This window comes from Drosophila innubila (assembly GCF_004354385.1).
Source record: "Drosophila innubila isolate TH190305 chromosome 3L unlocalized genomic scaffold, UK_Dinn_1.0 0_D_3L, whole genome shotgun sequence".
Lineage (NCBI taxonomy): Eukaryota > Metazoa > Arthropoda > Insecta > Diptera > Drosophilidae > Drosophila > Drosophila innubila.
In genome coordinates, this window is record NW_022995376.1 from 22,930,197 (window position 1) to 22,954,308 (window position 24,112).

At 38.3% G+C, this 24,112-nt stretch overlaps 1 protein-coding gene across 1 annotated transcript; it reads left to right on the forward strand.

Moving 5' to 3' along the window:
• The first annotated feature begins 636 nt into the window (after positions 1-636).
• Positions 637-22,316, forward strand: LOC117788130 (homeobox protein caupolican). Its single transcript, XM_034626797.1, has 5 exons — positions 637-1,689; positions 5,652-6,338; positions 17,009-17,115; positions 19,704-20,008; positions 20,542-22,316. The coding sequence occupies exons 1-5, from the start codon at positions 1,648-1,650 to the stop codon at positions 21,525-21,527; spliced, it is 2,127 nt and encodes a 708-aa protein (XP_034482688.1). The 5' UTR covers positions 637-1,647; the 3' UTR covers positions 21,528-22,316.
• The last annotated feature ends 1,796 nt before the right edge of the window (positions 22,317-24,112 follow it).

The window sequence follows — 24,112 nt, forward strand, 5'->3', positions numbered from 1 at the left end:
TCGTTGTAGTTGTAGTTGTAAATGTAGCTGTGGCCGCTCTGCCGCCGTCGCTGCCTTCCCTTTGCTGCTGCCATTGTGACGCAACCGGTTCTCGTCTGTTGCTGTTGCTGTTGTTGTTGTTGCTGCTCTTTGCAGTAGCAACTGAGCATGCAGCCACCCATCTCGCTTGCACTCATGCACTCGGCGACTAACAGCCAGCCCACTTTTAATGATAATCATTATTGCCGTTGTTACGGTCGCTGTTCGTCGTTGTTTTTGTTGTTTTTGCGTTGCTCTTTTGCTGTTGATACTTTTTCTGCTCTTGCTGGGCTCTCACACAAGCAAACACGCACACACGCACACAGACGCAAGGCAAAGAGAGCACAGCACACACACACACAGCACAGGCACTTACGAATTTGGGGGAGAAACGAGTTTTGCCAACCGTTGAGCTGCTCTCTCGCTCTCTTTCACTCATACAGCCGCAGAGATTCGTATCTGTGTGTATCTGTGCATTATTATTGTTGTTGCTGCTGCTGGCTCTGCTGCTGTCGCTGTCGCTGCTGTCGTAGTCGTTGCCGTTGCCGTTGTTGTTGTTGGTGTTTTCGCTGTTTTCGATTGTCGGTTGTCGTGTAATTCCCATTTGTCGTACACTTTGTAGTTGCTCAAGAAACTCATGTTAGTCTACTTTTGGCTGTTACGCAGATTGTTCGTATCGTTCGTTCGTTCGTTCTGTGTGTCGTGTCTGTCTTTGGTCTCTGGTCGCTCTGCTCCGCCGCTGTGCCTGCTGCCTCTGTCAGTTGCCAGCAGTGCCAGTGCCTCTGTCAGTGCCAGTGCCATCGCTAGCGCCTGTCGTGCCGCTGCTTCGCCTCGAAATATCCATTCAGTGTGCGTTCGCATTGCATTGGCTCGTCGTCTGCGTCTTCGTCTGCGTTGCGTCTTCGTCTTCGTCTACGACTACGACTTCGCTCTCCGCCTCCACCTCCGCCTACAACGCCTACGACATCAACATCTCTCGCCTACGACAACTTCGTCTTCGTCTTCTCCTTCGACTTCGCCGCGGTCATCCAGAATTTAAAAAAACAACAAAATAAAGAAAAGTCTGGGCATCAGCATAAACAACATATAAACAGCAGGCGCTTAGATTTCTGGGAGTTGCAAAGCTCTCAATTCTCAGCCAGCAATCGAAAACTATACGACTCTGGGATTGCTCAAAACGTTCAATCGTTCAACCGTTTAACCGTCGGCAAATGCGAAATGTGTCAAATCGGCAACAAAACGGTTAAATACGGTTAAAAACGGTTTTAAAAAAAATAACAGTGCACAGCAATACATACATACACTCACACATACACGCCCTTAAAAGAGTGATTAATTAAAGCTATTTTGTTCGATATCGAAATACAAAACAAAAAAAATCAAATATAAAAAAATAACAAATGAAAAAAGTATATTATTTAATGTAATTAATTAAATGCTTAAAACACAATTAGGAGACCAGCAAACAAATTAATGCAAAAGTTGTGCCAATTCTTATTGAATCGTATTGAATTGAATTGAATTGGGAATTGTGTGAGCTTCGAGTTTCGAGTGCGGTTTTCGATTCGTGTCGTGTCGTGCGCTTTAAGAATAATTATTAGTTCGACTTGAAAAGCAAATCTAAATTAAATGACAGTGCACAGTAATGAAACCGGTGTCTGTTTAGTAATGGTGCGTATTAATAAGTATATCTGTAGTATTAATAAGTATTAAAATAAGTCTAAAGTAAGTGAACATTAACTTGAGTATATAGAATTATCCGTTGATTGCTTAAAGTTAAGTTTTCATGAGAAATTCAAAGATATATTTCTTGTTCAAAATTAGAAAAATGGTAAATAAGTGGGAACTGCAAAGGATCATTTACTGTTCGATTCAGGATAGAGATATCTTCCTCAATTGGAATAAAAAGGCAAATACGAGCTTCAAATATCGAAATACTCGTACAATCTGAATTAAGATGAGTTCCTTTAATTAATTTTAACTTGTTGTACAAGGTGTTAAATGCATCGATTGGACTTGACAACGTCAGATCGCGGATCGCAGATAGAAGAGGAGTGAAATACATATATATTGTACTCGCATGCAGGCATTTTAAAAATAAATCGACAAAAAAAGTAAAGTAAACTAAAGAAATTTCAAATCGATGTCTGCCAAATCCACTTTGAATCCCAAAATGTCAGCCATACATTTGTGCTACATTTGTTTGGCGTGCCAGAGAGTGTGTTTTTGTTTGTGTGTGTGTGTTTGTCGATTCCTTTGTCGACACATGTATATGGATGCTAAACAGTACTCCCATATAACAGTGCATACAGTTAGTCAAGTAATTGTTATGACAAAATAAAAATAATCACATATTTCTTTTGAATGTTAAAAAATAGTTAAAGCCAATGAAAATCTTTAGTTCTTTTTAAAACTTGCTCTAAGAGCATTAACAAACTATAATTAAATAAGAAAAACTATTTAAAATATTTTGAAATTTAATTTATTTTGCTAAAGTTGTTGTTTTTATTGTTTTGAAAAATACAAAATTAAATTATTTATTTTTATGCAAACTGTGATATTCGCGGTTCATTCTGAGAACTAAAACCAACTTAAAAAAAAAAAGAAAGCATGTTTCAAAATTTAAGAACAATTATTTGTTTGCCTCTCAAGTTTTTGTTTTGATAAAAATAATAAGTACGGGGTCTAAAATATCACACATTTGCTTTTAATATTCAATGGATCTTACTATTATTTTTTATATTTTTTCTTAGATTGCTTAAAGATACATAAGCAAATGTATATAACCAAATCATTTAAAATGATAACATACCAAGAAACGATTTTTTTGCAGCATAAAATTGTTAAATTTCTATATATTGTCGAAACAATTACTTGACCAACTGTAGATACAAGTATATAGTATCTATATAGGAACTGCTGTTGTTCGATTGTATCTTATATGCACATGCACACACGCACACACACTTACTTAGATACATACTTAGCATGTCTGTCGTTGCTCAAAATCAAAAAAGGCCTTTACATACTTGCCTGGTAATCTGATCTACATGCTGGCAAATATGGCAAGTTAATGTTGCCTCTTTGCTCAAATGTAATCAATTCAACATATACTTGACACTTCAGCGCCAACACACACACACACACACACAGCACTTGTACACACACTCGCACACTATAGCACAGACATTAATTACAAATAAGTAAAGCGGCAAGAACAGCAACAAAGCGCTATGAAAAGAGCCCCATAAAATGCTTGCGATAAACAAAACAAAAACAAAAACAAATAATGTGAAATGCAACTTGTAGAACAACAAAGAAAACTGAAACCGAAACTGAATCCGAAACCAAACACCGAAAATTCGAATTGAAGTCGCAGCGAAAAATGCAAAACGCTGTTTAGATCAAAATTCCACTGTGCAAGACAGGGATAGCTATACTGCGTGATTACAAATGTGAGTGTGCGTTAGTGTGTGTGTGGATATTCAACACTTTCGATCAATTCCCAACAAGAACAAGATGAACGTTAACTATTTGTTTATTCAAATACTTTTGCATTCATTTCGATGTACAGACTTATGCATATCTAAAGAATTCGAAAGCGATTTTACTTAAAATAGAAGAATGGATCCTAAGTTTGTCAAAAGCGATACATTTGTAATAAGCAGCAGAAGATATATATATTTATTCTTGATCAGCATCAACAGCCGAGTCGATAAAGTCGTGTCCATCGGGCCATCCATATAATCACTTAAATCTCAGAGTTTTTAAAAGCTTGGCGCATAGATTTCTCTATATCCTAAGACTATCTAGTTTTTTTCTTAAAGAATTTTGCCAAGCCCTCAGCGAAATGAACAAAACAAATTTCTAGAGTAATTAAGAAAAAAAAACAATTTTAGATTGGACGTTATTTAAATAAATTACTTCATTCAAATAGATAAATAATTACAATGAAGATATTAAGCATGACAATTTTATTGTATGTTATAGTAGAGGTAGGCACAAATTTTTTATCGGGATTATTACAATAACATCTTCAAAAAGAAATAAATAAAAAAAAGGTCGCCTTCAGTGCGAGCTGCAAATGCGTGTATTTTATTAGAGCAGAATTCTGCTTATGCATCTTACTGGCGCATGTATTTTGTTATTGTAAGCTCGCTTGAGATGAAGTGCTTGTGCGTCTTTCTGGCGCGACTTAAAAGGATTAATGACAGTGGCTTCATGGATTGAGTACAAGTTTCTTTCGCTCATAAATTTGTATTACTTTAATTTTCATTGTAAATTTTTTTTTTGAACCCAATAAGTACAGGGTCTCTCATAGTCGGCTTCTCTCGACTGTAGCATTTCCTACTATTTTTAATTTTGAATTGTCCACACATGTATTGAAGAGTTAAAGATATGTCCAACGGACAACATGGCCGGGTAGCGAGTGATAAACATCGGGCGGCTGATTCAAAGGCGCCAACTGATAACCCAAGCCTCACCTCCAACCCCTTGTCCATTCCCCTTCCCATTCCAAATAGCCAACATCGGGAGCCGGGCCCCATATGGGTCATAGAATTAATTTTTAATCGCGTATGGCCACTTGAGTTGTCACTTGGACGCAGTGCATCCGTCTATCTATCAGCGACTGAGCGAGAAAGAGAGAGTATGTGTGCGTGTGTGTGTGTGTGAGTGTCTTGGCGATAAAAATCCAATCTTGCAGCCTTTCGATCATTTGTTAAAAGAAGAAAAAAATATAAAATGGGGAAGAGAGCGAGCGCCGCCGCAAAGACAAACGAAAAGCGAACGTACAAAAATCAAGAAAAGTTTACGAAAGCAAGCAAAGAGATGATAATAAATAAACCTGAAACTTGTTTGTGTCTGCATGCCGCATGCCGCATGTAGCAAGCATATGTGTATGTGCGAATGTGTGCGTTGCAGTTGCAGTTGTTGTTGTTGTTGTTGTTGCAGTTGCAGTTGTTGCTTGACTAAAAGTGTTGACAAAAGTGCGCGATAGGCTTATATGCACACACAAGAAACATGGACACAAGATCCACACACACACACACACAAACACATACAACACACACACACAGATACTCTTAGGACAACGTTGTCGTTGTCGTTGTTGCCGCTCTTCGTTGCAAGCAATCGGCTGTGTAATTTAAATCAATGTTGTCAATCGAAAACATGATTTGTTGTTAATGGCGGCTCCACTTTGATGATCAGGCCAAGAAGAACCTAGAAGAGCCTACGCCAGCTGACTGAGAAGAGTAGGCTATTAAGAGGGGGTCTGCTCTTGAGTAGGTTGGGGGAGCAAAGGGGTCGGGGGAGGCGTGTGTCTACAGAAGAGACGCGCTTATCGCATTGATAAGAGGGGCAACGATTTTAATTAAGTTTCTTCAAGCCCCTTCCTACTCTTAAGGCTACCAGGTACAGTAGGCACACAGACAGATAAAAAATAAAAAAACATTTTTTAAATTCAAATATATAAATCTTGATTTCAGCATGCATATTTTTAGGTATAAGTAATAGTTTGGGATTATTTAATTTCCTAAATCGCAGATATTATTTGTTAAATGCTTTCTTCACCACGCTAGATACTCATTGCACTCTTCTTCTTCTCTCCTGTTTATCCGTAACTCTTGCAGAATGCCGTTTCAACTCGCCTTGCTGCCTCATCGCCTACCACACCCTCCACAAACGCCGCACAGACGCCACATCCTCCACAGCCGCCACAACCGTCATCGTTGTCGTCGTCGTCGTCGTCAACCTTGCCGCCGTTGCATTCATCGTCCGGCTCGAGCCACGGGCACGGCCTCGGCATCGGCTCCGGTCCGGGGCCAACGCTCACCGCCGCCGTTGTCGCCGCTGCCGCCGGCTTGCCGAGCAGCGTGCCCCTGCCATTGACCGTACCCGGTTCCGGTTCCGGCATGGTCACCTCTACCGTACCGCCGGGTGCACGCTCCGGCTCTCCCTGTGCCGCTGCCGTGACGCCCTACGGCTCAGCTTCGGCGGGAAACAGCGCTGGACCAGGTCCATCATCGCTACCCAATGTGGGCGTTGGACCGCCGCCTCCTGGAGGACCGCCGGCTCCTGGGTCGGGTAACCCGAATCCAAATCGCTGTTGCGACACTGGACGCACCATCTACACGGATCCCGTTAGCGGACAGACAATTTGCTCCTGCCAGTACGACATGTTGAACTATCAGCGTCTGGCCGCCGCCGGTGGACTTGTTCCTGGACCAGGAGGCGTACCGCTCGGCGTCTATCCCGAGGGCATGTCCGCCTACCTCTCCGGCATTGCCGCCGATCAGCCACCATTCTACGCCAATCCGGTAAGTGAACGTGCCACATGCAACATGCAACATGCAAAACGCATTCCAAACGCAGTTTGTTGTCAATACAAATAAGTAGGAAAAAGACCAGAAAATTGTATAATTGAGTACCCGACTCTGAGATACCCGTTACTGAATTGATTTATATATCAACGTTATCAAAATAAAAACTACTGCATACTTTTAGGCAAATTCACCTTATTGATTAAAACTTAAAATAGTCATAGCTGATGTTATATTTATCCAATCTTGATGCGATTAAGTAGAATAATAGATCAAAATTAAACAAAACGTTCAGCAACAAAAAGATTTTGGGGGAAAATGAGGACAAGGACAATTTTTGAAAACACTCGGATGTGCGGATTCTAGCTGTAAGGACCAAATGTTTTTATTGCATTTTCAAGGTATCTAAAATTTGAAAAAATGTAACATTTGATATACTTACTCAAAAATATTGTGCTTGCTCTAGCTCCTATTGTCTCCCAGATGTAAGTGTTCATACAGACACAAAGCTGATCAAGAATATATATATTTAAAGGGTCGCATATGCCTTCTTCCCTCAGTTACAATATACCCTTTTACTATCTGAACGACGGGTATAATAAGGAAAAAAAAAGTCAGCAAAAAAAAAAGAAGAGGAAAACGAAACGTTCCTCAGCCTGTTCATAAGTCATGAGACTAAACAATGGTGCAATAAATTTCTGAATTTGTCCAACGTCCGTGCTGGGACCACCGTCATCGTCGTCATCGTCGTCATCGTCGTCGGTATGGTCGTTATTTGATCGTGTGCCAGAGCCACGCAGACAGACAGACAGAGAGAGAGAGAGAGACGGAAAGAGAGAAAGAGAGCATCATCTTGGTCCGTTGTGCTTCCGAACATGTGTTTAGAGTTTTGGCTTATTGGCGTTCTAGGCAAAGATTTGTCAAAGACTTTGGAGCCCAGTCTGGACACTGACACTATGATCATTGCCTGGTACCTGTGACGGTACCGCTGTCGTCTGTCTCTGCCTGACCTTTTGAGACTGGGCAGGGTGATATTTCAAGTCGCATTATTGTGAGACTAAGCGAGTCTGGTCACGGCCATGTCATATGCCTTCTTTTACAATGCCATCCTTCCGAAGAGTGCTCCGTTCATGGTTCTCCGGTCTGCGTTCTTCGTTCTTCCTTCTCGGTGCTCGGTTGTCGGTTCTGTTACAGCCTGTCCGGCGCTTCATTCATTCTGTCCATTGTTCGCCGAATTATTTCTAATAGCAGCGTGTAATTTGCTTTTGTTTGCAAACAATTCTATTTGGTTTCACTTCCCGGACCACATGCCGCGTCTAGGGTCAAGTCAGTGGGTAGGGGTAGGGGTAGGGGTAGGGATATTGGACTCCCACTGTGACTTGGCCATACCAAAACAGACCGGATCTTGTGTGGCTTTCAGTTCGCTTGAATTCTAAACAATCTAAGTGCCCATTACTCGACATATGCATTTGAGGACACTCAATTAGCACAATCTCTGGTTCCAAATCTTCTTCTTCCCCAATCTCAGGCTCAAAAAATTATGAAGTCTTATTATAACTGCAGACTAATCTGAAAACATTTAAGATTCGTTTTTTGGTAAACTCTTGACGTATTTGTTAAGAAGAAGAAGAATATATTCCCTATAAAGATGTCATTCTTTGCTCTGGTAATTCTTAAAGTAAGATTTTCCTATTAGAAAATATGATGATATTGATAAAATATAAAAAAAAAAAATAAAATTTACAAAAGCCTGAAACCTACATAAATATAATATTATGATATAGATAGCAACATTTCAACCGGTTTTATGTGCCACTTGCAACAAAAAAAAGGCAACTGAAAGAAAAACCAGCTAAACAGATAGTTCCTTAGCCTGTACAAGCAACGATTGCTGTAATAAATTTTACATTTACATTTCGTGATAACATTATAATTCCCTCTACAGAGGGTATATTTTGGTAAAGGGTTATATATTAACATTGTTAAGAGTAAACATATCTTTATAGCTTATGTGTTGTTAAGTTTGGGTTGCATATCTCGTTCCAGTAGAATGTTTATGATATGAAAGCGTTTGCATCGCGTGCAGGTTGCAGTTTAAGTCTAAAAGGATGTTCAGTAAAACAGCTCCAATAATTTCTATAAAAACTGAAACTGTTGTCAAATTACTTCTGCAAATTTTGAATTTAATAAAAAAAATTGGTAAAATAAATTACAGCAAGCGATATTCAAATTTATTTGACTCAAAAGTGTTTTTAAATCAATAAAATTATTGTTGTTTATGCGAAATATTGAATATAATTGTTAAAAAAAAACTTTTCTAAAATCTTTTATTTATTTATTTATTTCCAATATTAAATTTCACAATAATTTAAGTTATATGTTCAAAAAACTTAAATTTAAAAAAAGATTAAAAATAGACAGACAACAAAATTTTAAATTAAATATTCAAGACCATTGGGTGTTGTAGATAACTTATTATCATATTTTCCTAGAATCGAGAAACGCTTATGAACTATTTTAAGTGATAATTGTTGTAAAACGTTATTCGACACTCAGTTCAACAAATCAGCGAAAACTTAATAACGAAATGTTTATTTATTCAATTGGTTTAAAAACAAACTCCATTTATGGGAATTGGTTAACTGGCTGTCTGCAAAACACGGGCAATGCCGCGCATCCATCAATTATGTAAATATTTACATCAAGTGTTTGAAATGCCCGCAATAATGACGAACGAACCGAGTGAAAATCGATCGTCGCACTTCCCATTGTAATTCCATTGTATTTTTGTCTTTTTTTCGATAATCGAATGAATATGAATGTTTGAATATATGCAGGGTATAAATATCGATTTGTATATTGAAGAAGCTTAGACAAAAGCTCAGACAAAAGACAAGCAGATGAGAGAAGAAAAAAAACCGGAGCCTGTCGCCAGTAGCTGTGGTTTTGCATAAATTTCATTTTATTGCCGGTTTCTTATTGTTATTGAAGATACACATATGCATAAGTATCTTTTATAAGTATATGTGAGTGAGTGTGTGTGTGTGTTTGTGCGTGTGTGTCTATAGACTTATTAAAAATAAGAGTCGTCTCATTTGAAATTTATCGATTGGTGATTTAACACTGTCGCTCTCAAGTTGAAACTCGCCCACGCCAGCAATTTGATGTGATGTACGTATACTTTTATGCGTAAGTGTACATCACATGCACATTTGTCTTAATATTGATTGAGGCATTTAAAAGGCAAAACAGTTTCGAATTTTCCGGCTCACAGCTGCATAAATCATCCGGCGATCGTAATTAGTCAACTGCGGCATTTTCAAGAGCCGCCGGCGCTAAACTGGAGCAATTTTTCTTAGTACCGTAGCATCAATATACGAGTATCGTATATACATATACATATACATATATATATTTCGGGCCGGAGTTGTAAAAGTGTCGGCTCTGTGCGGTGGATTCATTACTTTGACACGAGCTGTCAAGCGGCTGTCATTTTGCCGCAGCACGTTCATATATTTCGTTGTCTTCAGACTCGACGCATGCTAAATGGTGGATGATGGCTTTTGAAGGTGGATGTGACGCTGCCACAGACTGTAAATGTGGATGTGGATGTGGATGTAGATGTTGCACCAACGTCGCTGTCATTTCAAATGGCAAAAAGAAACATTTGAAGAGCGCCGCCTGCCAACAAATAGGCCAGGCAAGTTCAATTCCGTTCTGGCCGCGCCCGGTGTCGTTGAGGGCGTCGACTGCTACATTTCGTACCTTATTAATAAATTTGTCAACACGCAACTGACAGCCTGTCCGCCTGTGATCCGCCCCCGCCCCCGCCTCCGCCTCTGTCCCGTGCCCCTGTTCCGTGCCCCTTGCCCCTGTCAGTTGTCAGTTTATCTGTTTATCCTTGACGTTAGCGCATATGTTGCATCCTGACTTCAGCTGCTGCTCCAGCTCAATTAGACAATAGAAGAGTCCTGTTGCTTACGTTACGATGAACTTGGTCCGAGTCTATTAACTTTTCATACTCAGCTCCCAAAATTCTACAGGGGTATTATAACTTTGTGGCAATTTATGACACATATTTTCGACTCTATAAACTATATATGAGTTACTAATCATTTGAGCACCAAAGATAAAGTTAAGCATACTTATTTATTTTTTAATATTAAAAGTATGTTTGTATTATTAATCATTTGAACACCTAAATTGAAGTAAATAAATTTCTTTATTCATTTATTAAATATTATCCCAATTCCACTGCCAGTTTATTTACTTATTTCACAATTTTGAAATTATAAACAAAAAAATATTTTATTATTTATTTTTGTGAGCTGTATAATGCTCAACAAACGTATATCTTTCAAAATGGGTATAATAATGACAATTATAAAAAAGATGACCTTAATTTTGATATGAAATGACGACATAAATAGGCTACGGTTTAACATAACATTATGGTTCATTGTATAAATTATTTAATCAATAATATTCCTTTTCATTTGTGCCAATCTTAGATCATAGAGATTCTTAAGTTATCAATTTTCCGAAATTGTCTTTTGGATTTTATCCTCATTTAAATGTATTTATTTATTATTAATTTACATGTAACTATTCATGTTGAAAATATACGATTACAAAGTATCTCAATGTCGAGCTGATAAAGTTTAGCTCTTCAAAATATTGCCAAGAACCCTTCTGAACTAGTAATAATTATTTGAAGTATTTTCTTAAATTATTTTTATTATTTTTAACATCATTTGCTTACCTTTGTTGCAATTGAATGAAGCTGCAGCATAAATACAGCTGTAGAGTATCTCACTGTTTAGCACACTACATTGCAGTGTTTTTGCTTGTTCCGACTCTCTAAGTGCCACAACATCATCAACAGCAACAACAAGACCCACAGCAACAGCAACATCAACATCAATGTCAACTTGCAACAACAATGCATGAGGCATGAAATTTCGCACTCGACAATAATCTTACTCGGGGGCACAAGCACACAAAGCCAACTACGCACAAATGTGTGTGTACTATATGTATGTGGCATATCCATATCCATATCCACATCTACATCGACTGCCACTTTCCGTGTCCATGTGTCCATGTGTCCTGTGGGAGCTACAAAAACTTTTGCCGCTGGCAAAGTTGACTTGAAAATGTAACGAAAAAGGCAAACTACAAATCGAGTCAGTCGGTCTTGCACCAATGACGAGTAGAGTTGCCACCCTCCCACACAGCCACACACTCACATGCTATACGAAAACAACCCTAACAAAAGGAGCAGAAACAGGAGCAGAAGCTGGAGCTGGAGAGGATTCTCTTACTCCCAGTACATGCACTGATTTGTCAACTTTCAAAATGTCGAAGTGTCGTCGTTGTCGTTGTCGTTGTTGTTCATCTCAGGGGTTGTTGCCTCACTTTCCTAATGGGTAAGGTGACGTCTCCTGAAGCTGGTCTAAGTACTAAATACATTTACTCATGCTCCACATCAAACTCCCATTCTCAATCTGTCTCTCTCTCTCTTTCTCTCTCCATCTCTGTCGTTTGGCATTGTTGTTTTTTGGCTCTAAGTGTTGTGGAAAGTTTTTGTGTTGTTGCCGTTGTTGTTTGGCTTTTTGGCAAAGTTGAAAATGTACGTTAACAGTAAATTTTGCACTTTTATACACACACACACACACTCACACACAATGAGAATGAGGGTGTCTACGAATATGTCTGAATGGGGCTGCCTACAACAAACAAATTAGCAGTCATGGCAACGAACAACGGGCCAAACAAACAAGCAGCAAGAACCACACTTACAACTTTCACATAACAACAACAACAGCCTCAGGCGCCACCTCGTCATCCTCCCCATCCGCCTCCCCTCCACATCCTATCCAGATCCATGTACAACTTTATAAGCGCCATACGCAATAACTGTCAGCTACGTGGAAACGTTTCCATCTTGCTCCTCAACGGATTTCAGATGAAGTAAAGTCAATGTCAAAGTCCTACTCATCGGATTCAGATTGAGATTCCATTTGAGAATCTGATTCTGATTCCATTCATTCTTAAACTTCAACTCGCTGTTGAGTACAGACAGGAATGCGATGCGATGCGTAAACGTGCGTTTATTTTTAAATCGAAGCAGCAATTAATTAACTCGACCCGTCATTACGCGCATCATTCACATCGCATCGCATCAGGCGACAGACCACAGGCAAACCACAGGGCAGCACCCGAAACACACAGGCGACAGGGATACACTGAAAAAAAGAGCAAATCCTAAAATCATGAACATTCATCTTAAATATTTTGTTCTTAAAGTAAGACTATTTAAAGACCATATTAATAATACTAAGATTATTTATATAAAAAATTCAAAACTTGGTCTTATTAAAAATGTTCTTAAATTTAAGATGTGTTTTCTTAATTTAAGAATTGTATGTTCTCGATGCACTTTTTAGACCAAAATTCTAAGTTTTTAGACCAAAATCTTGATCTTAAAACATTTTTTTATCAGTGTAGGAACTGGGAGAGGGACAGGAACTGAAACTGGCACTGGGAAAGGGACAGGAACTGGGACAGGCGACAGTCACCACATCAAATCGAATCGCATCGCAATGTGTCGACCAATTGTCGGTGTTGGGTTATGTCCATGGGGCATCCATTTAGTTTTGGCGTGAAGCGCACACAGCGTTCCACAATTTAGTTAACAATGAAAATCCAATGAATTTCCAGTTCCTTTTTTTGTTTGTTGTACACAAACTCATTAATTTAGTTGCCTTGCATCAGCTGGAAGCTGCGAAATCACAGTCTGCAATGCGTGAACCTGCACACTCAAACAAAAAACTCAAAAAATAAGGGCACAACGGTTGTCTAATATACATACCTCTTTGGGTATAACCCCTCCAGGGAGGAACGTGTATAAAAAACTGTTTTAAACAACTTCGTTGTTCTGCATTCAATCAATTTGAAACTTATATATAGAGATCTTTGTACAAATGGAATTGACACGTGTAACAGGAATTTTAGAAAATTCAATTCCGTAAATTTTATTATTATTTATCTTTAATTATATTTTTAATTTCATTAACTTGAAGCTAATTTTTGGAAAAGGATAATAATACTACTTTTTTTTACTGACAGATTGTAGGATAAAAAAATATTTATTCATTTTATTCAATATTATTTCTGTATCGATAAAGGGATTATCGGCTGTTTGGTGCGACTTCATTGTTTTTCATTCCTTTGACTTGAAACTTAGTTTCAGAGATAAATACCAAAAATTAATGGACACATGATTCAACGATTTCAGAAAATTTAACAAATTAGCGGAATTGCACTTAAGGGTTGGTTATAGGGTGTTCAGGTTTTTTTATGTAGAGTAATAATTATATAGGTTAGCTTTTAATATTGGATTGTAAATCAAGTATATTTTCCTACTTTTTTTTATATTTACCCCATTTTATCCAAAAACTTATATCAGAAATTTTAGCTATTTAATATAAATTTAATTCTATCGATCAGCTTGAAAATCATTTTTATTGATCTATGGCAAAAATGAATTGACACGTATATCAGGAATTTAAAAAAAAAAGTAATTTTTTTAGGAGGAATGAGCAGGAAGATGAATAAAATTATTTAACGATTTGCTATGCACTTTCGCAAAATGTCTTGTTGGGTGAATGTTTGCGGTTGTAATGAAGTCATAACTTATCATCACAATGCTGAGCTACTCGGATGTAATATTAGGAGTAGATATCGACTAATGTTGTGAAGAGAGGATCAGCTAGTTGTCAGTACATGTACTTGTAGTTAAACTCGTATTCGAAGCTGTAATAATAAACGCGAAACGTAGTTGCACACTTGTCGAGTATTCATGTTGTATTCATATTTTGCATCACACGCAAAAATCTCGGGAGCTGTTAAACGGTAGCGAAGGCGGAGAAGGTGACGGAGACGAAGATGGAGAAGGAGGAAGTGCAAGTGGAAGCTGCAGAGAATTGCAGGCCGTTGGATACTGTAAGTTGCTCCTACTGTAAGTGGTAGCAAACGCAACAATTTATAGGATGTTGCACTCGCATGTCCATGTCCGTGCCCATGTCCATGTCCGTGGGCAGCACGCACTATAACACGCTCCATTCGGCGACTGAGAGACAGACGGAGAGACAGAGAGACTGAGAGACAGAGCGACTGAGAGACAAAGAGACTATGTAAAGACCATACAGATTTGGTAGAGTCTGAGGCGGATACTCTTGATGTTAATGCTAAACATGGTGCTGATGCTGTTGCACGTTTGATAGTTGAATGCGATTATTGTAAAAGTTGTAAAAATTGTATAAACCGGTTCAGCAATGCAACAACAACAACAACAACGACCTTTTCTGCTTCATTGAGGAATCGGATTCGGGAATCGGGATTGTGCAACTGGTAATTGATCGCTCGGGTGCAAGTTGCGACCTTCCGATGCGCAGACTTATTTCCACATTCGGCAACTGTAATTTAATATTGTCTTGACTTGGCCAAAAGGTTGTAAAACGTTTTGCTAAATGACTTCTGCGAACTGCGCACTACGTTCACGTTACGAATGCTTTCCTGTAGGACCTGTCCACAGCTAAAAGGTAGAAAAAAAAGGGCCAACAACAACAGATCTCTGTCGCCGTTTATCAGTCTATCGCTGACTTGACTTGGCTCAAAATATATATATATATATATATATATATTTACAAAAAATAAGGAAAAACAAAACTTACCACATGCTGAGCATGCGAACCTCTTCGACGAAGGTTTCCGCTAGTCGTGTTTTGTGCCGGAGACGTCGATTTGGCGTTGATATTGCAACTGCAACATTCTCGTATTTGTGGCGACACACAAAATATTTCCGATTTGGCAGCAGACCAGACGACCGATCGACCGACCGACCGATCGACCGTCGGCTCATGATAACAGACATTGCAACAAGAACAACAACAACAACGACAGGCGAACAACTTGGCAACTGTCTGATGATGACAACGAGTCCCAAAGTCAGCATGCGTTTCAAGATGTGTATCGATCGCAGAGTTTACATCATCGTCTTGACCTTTGACATTTTTCCAATGTCCAATGGATAATGCTCTCTCTGTCTCTACTAAACAGCTGCTTCTGCTCAACTCCCATTGTAATCTGTTGTCGTTATCACGCTTAAAACACGGCAACACAGCTGACATTAAACAACGACAACGACAACAGCAACAGCGACATCAGCATCAGCAACATCGACGGCAACAGCAGCAACAACATCTGTCGCTTTGAATTTAGACAAGACTAAATTACTAAATGTGTATATAAGTAATTGTCATGTAACACTTAATCAACATACATACAGACATAAATACAAGTACATACCTACCAACAAACATTTATGTACATCATTTTGTGTGCGATTTTAATTACGCGAGTCAAGCTTCGCATCTGTTTCTAAATGCCAACTAAATGTGAAAATACATATATATAATTACACGTCTGTGTGTTTGTGTGTGCAAATGTGGCATTTACGTGTATTCACTTGTATTTATATGTCGCTCATTATCAAAAAAAAAAAAAAAAATGAATCCCAATTGAATATAGCGAATAATACTCGTTGTATATAGCGAAAGCTAAAGCCATTTCTGTCACGTCTTCTACTCATGATAGAGCATCGATTATTGCTCTCTCGCTTATCATTTACTCAAGTTTACAGTGGTATAAATTCTGTTGAATAAAACACAAATTGCTCAGCTATATATAAAACAACATATAGACATAAAATTAGCAGGATTTGCCCATACTTAAAATAATAAGAGAAACTGTTTTGTAAGTTTTCGATTTATTTCGCTTACTTATCATTGAATATGATAGAAATTAAAGATCATAATGCAAATATACTTCCTCAACTTATATATATTTATATATATAAACTCAGTAGGGTCTTCTCTGCTTCTATTTTTTGAATGATAACACAAACTTACCTCTTGTCATGAGCATCAATTTATTACTCCTTGGCTTATCGCTGAGAGAAGCTGTACAGTGGGATTAATTATGCAATTTTAGAATAAAATAAACATACTATACACATACTTTTATATTTATTTATATTTATTAAGCTATTTTGTAACTTCCAGCTATTTTTCTCCCTCTCTCAATCGAAAAAGAAATGTATATCATTCTTTTTGTTGACAGTCATTTCTTTTTTTAGTATTAACTAATTTTATTAAAAAAAAAAAAACGAATGTTCTGGGCTTTTAATCATTTTTCCACTTTTACTGTATTGTTATTTGCTTATTGTTCTTAGAGATATAATGAGATCTATTGGGCTTATCTAGTTTCAAATACAAATATGTAGTTCTTGTCAAACTTTATATATTTAATAGGATTTTTTCTATCTTCTTTAATCTTTCTTCTTTCAACTTTTGCGAAAGAATCAGAATTTGCTTGCATAACAAGCGATCTGCTCCCATTGTCAATATTTTTAATTATAGCGACCAGCAACACAACTGAGCTCAAAATCGTAAAATGTGTACTAATCATTTGTTTAACATGATTTTTAAATAATTTTTGGGTTCAAGGTCTTGCTGTTTGGTCAGCTGGTTCAATTTTACATTCATGTTTCAAAAGAGATTATAAAAATTATTTATAATAAATGTTATTTTATTTATTTGCAGGCTGGCATCGATTTAAAGGAAAATTTGGTAGCAGGCGGTGCACCTTGGCCATATCCCTCCATGTATCATCCATATGATGCGGCATTCGCTGGATATCCCTTCAATAGGTAAGAGTTGAAGCGTTAAATGAATAACAATAATTTTGACATTGAGAGACGGGACAAGAGAGTGTATACTGTGTGTGTGGTGTGTGTGTGGTGTGTGGAGTCTCTTGGCGAGAACATGAACGGTGGTCCGACAGGCGATCAACGCCAACACATCAGTCTAAAGACGTGACCAGCAAATGAATCAATGAATGAATGAATCAAGTAGGGCGCGGCCAACAGTAGCACTCACTCGCCACTCAATTGTTGCAAGTACATTGAAAGTTGTTGCAGTTGCAGTTGCAGACAGAAATTCGGCCAATTCGTTTGAAAAGTAAAAGCCAATATGAATTTACGAGTAAATATTGTTTGTATTTTTTTATTGTATTTTCTATTATCATTAACGACAATTTATTTGCTTGTAATTGATCGCCGTCGGCAGAGTGGCTGCTTCCGCCGCTGGACAGCGACATCGACAGCGACAGCGACATACATCGTAAATATCCAAACAAAGTTGTCGATTGAACAACATCGACAACATCCCGTCACGTCACGTTCCGTCAGGTAGAGTGCTCCTCTCTACCTCCCTCTCACCCACACTCCCTCTCACACTCCCCCCTTTGACCTTCTCTGCTTGTTGCTCTTCTCATTGTTTTCTGCTGTAATTGACACCCATAACAGAAATTTGAAAGTTGAGTCATGTCCATTGCTGTTGCTGCTGTTGTTGTTGTCTATCAATAATATTCACAATAAATCAATTTTGAGTTATTTTAGTGTGACGTGCCGCCAGTTAGCCGACTATAGCGAATTCGATTTCGAATTCAGCAAGTTAACTCAACATCGACATCGAATTGTGGATGCCGTTGTTTCAGACAATGTAGGGGAACTAAAAGCCCAACCCTATTGTCAGTATGTTTAGGGGCGTGGGTGTTTTGCCATTTGTCGTTGCATTGTTTTGACATCCACAAACGGCATCCACAAAACGTCATCCACAACAGGCAGGCAGCATCGGTATCGAATCCACACTCGTTGATAGTGCAAAATTATAAAAATTTATTCAACTGTCATCTGATCAAAGGCAGAAATGGCTGTCGACGCAGGTGTTTTGCACTCGGCAACACTTCGCTTTTCAAATTTAAATTAATTAATGCAACGCACACAGCAACAACAACGGCAGTGACTGTGGCAGCGACTGTGGCAACTGAATGGACATCAGCATCAGCCTGGAAAGACTGTGCAGCTGGTCGGGAACTACAAATGGGACAACAACACATGTATGGATGTACTTGTGTATTGTATTTATGTACGCATATGTACACGCACATACAGTCACGCACAAAAGTCTTGGACATTTGATAATGACTCACTTTATTGCCTTATTAGTTGCCAAACTATAAAATAAACATAGATTGTTATTAAATATTAGTTACTACAACGAGATAAAACATTAACAAAAATATTAATTTAAAGTAGTTTTCTTTTCTTGAGTGAACAAAACTCAACAAAATTACTGACCGAAATATTCTCTATGGTAGATCTCACGTATTTGACTACGTCCCTGCATTTCTTAATAAGCCTTAACAAAAAATCGGATGATTAAAAGCCGTCATTAAAGTTTTTAAATGATTCGTAAAACAACATGTTTTTTAATTAGCAACAACATATAAATTATACTTTATTTTCTATTATAATTAAATAATTGAATTGTCGCAAATAAGAATTATTTGAGATTGATATTTTTGTGTGTTTTTTTGTAGATCTTTGTTTGAATTGGCTTTCAAAACTGTGTTCAATATTTTTCAAAATTTTTTCAACTGTCGCTATTTATGTGTACACTATAACAACAGTCAACTCTATAGTTGTTAATATTGCTAAACGCAGATTTGTGTTTTTAAATAATTTAAAAAATTAATGCAAATTATTTTTAATTCGTTACTAAATATTAAACTAATACAAATTCTATTTAAAAACAATTAAAGCTTAGTGTCGAAAGTGTTGGAGTTTTTTGTGGACAGGCCATACTTTTGTGAGTGACTGTATATAGCTGCTGTTCCGCTCTGCGTTCTCGCTCACTCCCTTGCTATCTCCCTTGTTCCTCCGCTCATGTTCAGGATAACTGCCCACAAAAAGCGATAAAAGGCAGTTGCTACGCCATGTCGCGTCCAATGCATATATGCATATTATCCTGGACGTATTCGAGCAGAGGCAGGAACAGGAGAAGGAGGAGGAGGAGGAGTAGGAGGAGTAGGAGGAGTCGGGTCAGTTTAAAAATATGTTGCCAGACCGCAAACTGCACATGTGTACAAGCATTAATGTTGCAGGGACACAGACATGTCGCAAGTTGCCCAATGGATTTCATGGCTGGCAAATGTGTTTATTATGAACAAATGTTGCACACCAGTGTGTGGCAAGTTGGGTTGGGGTGCGTCCAATAATGCTCTGCTAATAGATACGCAACCAGTTGACCAGTTTAATATGCTACACATTTAAAAAGCCAACCAAAATGAGTTGGCTAACAAGTGTCAAATGCATTTAAAAGGAATCCTTCTACACTCTCTTCCAAGTCAGATTCCCATTCTAATCATTCTCTATATTTATTTTGATAATTGCAGTTACGGCATGGATTTAAATGGAGCTAGACGAAAGAATGCCACACGGGAGACAACATCCACATTGAAGGCTTGGCTCAATGAGCACAAAAAGAATCCATATCCCACAAAGGGGGAGAAAATAATGCTAGCAATTATCACAAAAATGACGCTCACTCAGGTTTCCACCTGGTTTGCAAATGCGAGAAGAAGACTGAAAAAGGAGAACAAAATGACATGGGAGCCAAGGAATCGTGTCGATGATGATGATGCCAATATCGATGATGATGATGATAACGATAAGAATACGGAAGATAATGATTTGTTAGGTAAGTCACAATACTTTATACAATTACCCAGATTTTCTGTATTAACTGAAAGGGAGAAAGGCTTGATTTTATGAAAGGAAGTAAGAGAATAAGTTCTAAGAGAACAACCATCCCTTAGTTATAGGAAAGAAGTACGCTACATTTATATTAAACGTTAGAAAGAAAAACTTACATTCTTGGAAGGAGAAATAAAATCAGGCGAACCCACCGGTTGTGTTTTAAAAAAACTAATGCTTTTCAGATTTATATATAAATCGGGTGGGAGAAATAGCTTCCTCTTTTTAAAGTTAGTTTCAACACGTTGAACTATATTTAAAATGTTATTCAGATTAAAGTTTTATTAAGTGGGGAAAACTTATTTCTCGATTGAAAAAAAATAATTCTTAAAGGTTGAAGACTCTTAGATATGAGAAATAAATACTTCACACTTATACACATTTTGTAACTTAAACAGATCAATATTTCTAGTTTTCTTCTCGTTAATTATCTATCAAATCCCACTAACCTTTACATATACTATTCCTTATTTGCAGATGCAAAAGACTCTGGACTGGGCTCAAATGACGACAAGGATCGTATGGGAAGACTGGGTGACATGATGACCGATCGTCCCGGCGAGAGCAACAACAGTGAGTGGTCGGAATCGCGGCCCGGTTCACCGAATGGTTCGCCCGATCTTTACGATCGTCCTGGCACGCATCCACTCTTCCATCCCGCCACCCTGCATCATCACTTCCGGCCTCCGACAGGCTCTCCTCCGGACATCGCAGCTTACCATCATCATCAGCAGCAATTACTGCAGCAACATCAGCAGGCACAACAGAATTCCCTGCAGACGGCAGTGGGCGGAACTGGGGGTAGTCTGACGGTGAAGCCAAGGATCTGGTCACTGGCCGACATGGCCAAGGATGGCAAAGAGTCCAACTCAGCTCCGAAAGAGAATTCTCCTGCAAGCGAGTTGCCACCGACACAGCCCGGATTCTATGGCCATGCAGGTCAGCATCAGCATCCGTCTCCTGGCAAAATACTCTCCCCACTGGCGGCACGCATCCCCAACTATGCGCCCTATGTGCGTCCCGATCTCTATCGCGGCTTCTATGGACCCGCGGCAGCAGCTGCCGCCCATTTAAATGCGCCCACGCAGGAGTTTCTGGAGCATCAGCGGCACTTTGGCGCCAGTTTGGCTGCCCACAATGGCCTCGGCATGAATCCGTTGCTGTGGAAGGCAGCGGTGTCTGGGGCAGCCACCGGACAGCACTTTGCACCGCTCAGTTTGACGACCACGAGCAATGCGGGGCAGGCACAGGTGGCGCCACCGCCGGGTGCATCGCCGTCTGCCTCGAGCTCCTCCTCGTCGATGGGTTGCGATGTGGTGCATATTCCCACCAGTGGAGTGCATACGACGGCACAGCATATGATTGGTCCCATTTCCAGCAATTCAACATCCTCGTCATCCTCATCCAATTCGGGCAAGATCTCGCCTGGCGTTAATGTCACCTCGCTAAGCGGCAAGCCATGACCCTCATCGCTATCATTATCAGCATCAGCATCAGCGTCCGCATCCGCATCCGCATCCGCTTCCCCCGATCCGTATGCATTGCCGCCGTCGGTTGCAAATGGAACAACCGCTTCTCCGATCTCGGCATTCCGATCGCTCTCATTGATCGCCATACGGGAACATCACCTGCAACAACAACAACAACAGCAGCAACAGCAGCAACAACAACAACAACAAGGACCTAAGCTGGCGTTGTTGAGGCCATAACCTGATGGTTTGAATCAAGCATAGATCAGTTGAAAAGAGAGAGGGAGAGAGAGCATCGATCGGTCAACTTTCGGACAATAATTTACATGTGATTATTCGGTATTTTGATTAACGCCGCTTACACCAAATAGCAAAAAATCATCCCGCTCAGAGGAGCAGCGGTACCATTGGCATTGACTAAAAGCAACCGCATCTGCAACCGCAACCGCAATCGCAAGGACTTTGTGCAATTTTTGTGGGAATGAAAAATCCTAAATCTAATTGATAATTGATAACTGATAATTGAAAATACATTAATTTTAATACATACAACTTATGCAATCAGAGCTTATAGGAAGTAAATTTGTAAGAGTTAGTGAAAAACGATCCCCCAATGACATCATCAGGACCATTTCCCCCTTCCCCCCTCTCCCCTGAAACACTTCATTAACAATCTGATCATACAACATTTAATTCTTTGTTAACTTCAATTGGCTTTCAATGCGATAGTGACGATCCTTCCTTTGGGTGGACATAGCAAACATATCAATGTCGAACACGCTCTAAAATCTAAAATCCCTTCCCCCTATTTACCCCCCTTGGGCCCTTATCCAAACCAAATATGCAAGTTAAATGCGAGCAATGATTGATTTAGTTGTTGTAGTTTTTGTTTTTATTGTCTTAAGTTATAACTTTGTTCCTGTCGTTTGTAAATTTAATTTATTATTATTATATTGTATTGTAATTGTACTGTACTCTGTATGTATTTATTTGATAAATTGGCAAACACACGTTTTACCTAAATATAATAGTGTACGAATATACGAGTATATATTAAATAATATATTTAATAATTATTGCTGTATTTTATGCACAAATCGTATGTAAGCTCGCATAATTTTAGCGCCCTAAGCGGATAGTGTAATATATAATGCAACTGTATATAACTACATATATATTAATATAAATAAAAACTGAAAACGATACATATAAAAAACAAAAAAAATTCCAAAGTTTTTTTATTCATTTAATGCGAAAATAAGCGGACAACATTTAGTTACACTTTACAGAAACTTAAGGTAACGATTTTGGTAAATTAATAATACATTTCTGATAATGACGATCGATTTTTATGTATCTTTGGATATGTGAGTCATTCCTTTAAAGCATTGATATTCTGAGTTTTCTCAAAATAGTATCTACAAAACAGAAAAGTTTTACCCACATCAATTTAAGGGAAAACTTTTGTTGCCATGATATATACGATTCTGTCTACAGTTATTATTAAAACAAGATCAAGACAAAATGTAGATTTGGAGATTTCGATCAAAAATAATTCAATTATTTATATATGGTACAAGGGTGCCACAGAAATGAAAGCCAACCGAAAATCTTCCAAAAATCATCACATTTTTAATATATTTTTGGCTGGTTTCGATTTTTGTGACATCCCTGATAAAAACTAATTTTTGGACCATACTGGTCCAATTTTTAATTTAACCCGAATCGTCCTGAGCAACTATTTTTCGAGTTTCTTCATAAAACTTTCAGTACAGATAAATATGAGGTCGCTGAATCTGAAAAAGACATTCTTTTTGTTCGTCTTTTGTCAGCATAATCGACAGGACCATTTTTTCGGCTGTTTCCATATGAATACTATTAATACTAAAAAATACGAATATTTGCGAAAAATTCTAATAAACATAGCTTTATCCAACAGGGGGGCTCCTCCTTGATATATATGACCAAATTTGGTTAAAATCAGTGCACTATATGCACTATGACAGCTATAGTCATAGGAACAATCGGGGTCAAATTCACCTTCAGTATGGAAAACATTTTTGTTTTTCGAGATATCTCAACCAAACTCACAGAACATACATTTGGTTGGTTTAATACATCCTGACCAAATTTGGTTAAAATCGGCTTAGCTGCCATAGGAACAATCATATTTTATGAACAAAACAGTACCGAAGCGCGATTAAAATGTATGGGAAAAACCTGTACCCTGTACTTCCCAGCGTTACCATATGGGAACACGAAAAAAATAGCGTATATTTACTGAAAAATAATGTTTTTTTTCGAATATTTTTTTTTAATTAAAAAGAGCACTCTTTTACCTCTCTAATGATGTATGTATGGCATATAGTTCAGAACTAAAATTAGTTAAACGATCTAAAATTTACTTGCGACAATTTGCCAAATGCCGTTTTTTTTGCACTGCAGAATATAGTGAGCAACTTAAAGCGCATTTTTCGATTAGCTAGCTTCAAGAGATTGTTTCAATCAACTTTTTATCAGTTAGAGACAACAATTTATTCTTAGAATATCTTATAAAAGTTAGTCTAATGTTAAAATGT

Excerpts from the sequence above, each read along its gene's own strand:
- LOC117788130 (XM_034626797.1), top strand. The coding sequence starts at position 1,648 with ATGACAGTGCACAGTAATGAAACCGGTGTCTGTTTAGTAATG. Across the intron at positions 17,116-19,703 it reads GCTGGATATCCCTTCAATAG|TTACGGCATGGATTTAAATG; the intron begins GTAAGAGTTGAA and ends TGATAATTGCAG. Across the intron at positions 20,009-20,541 it reads GGAAGATAATGATTTGTTAG|ATGCAAAAGACTCTGGACTG; the intron begins GTAAGTCACAAT and ends CCTTATTTGCAG.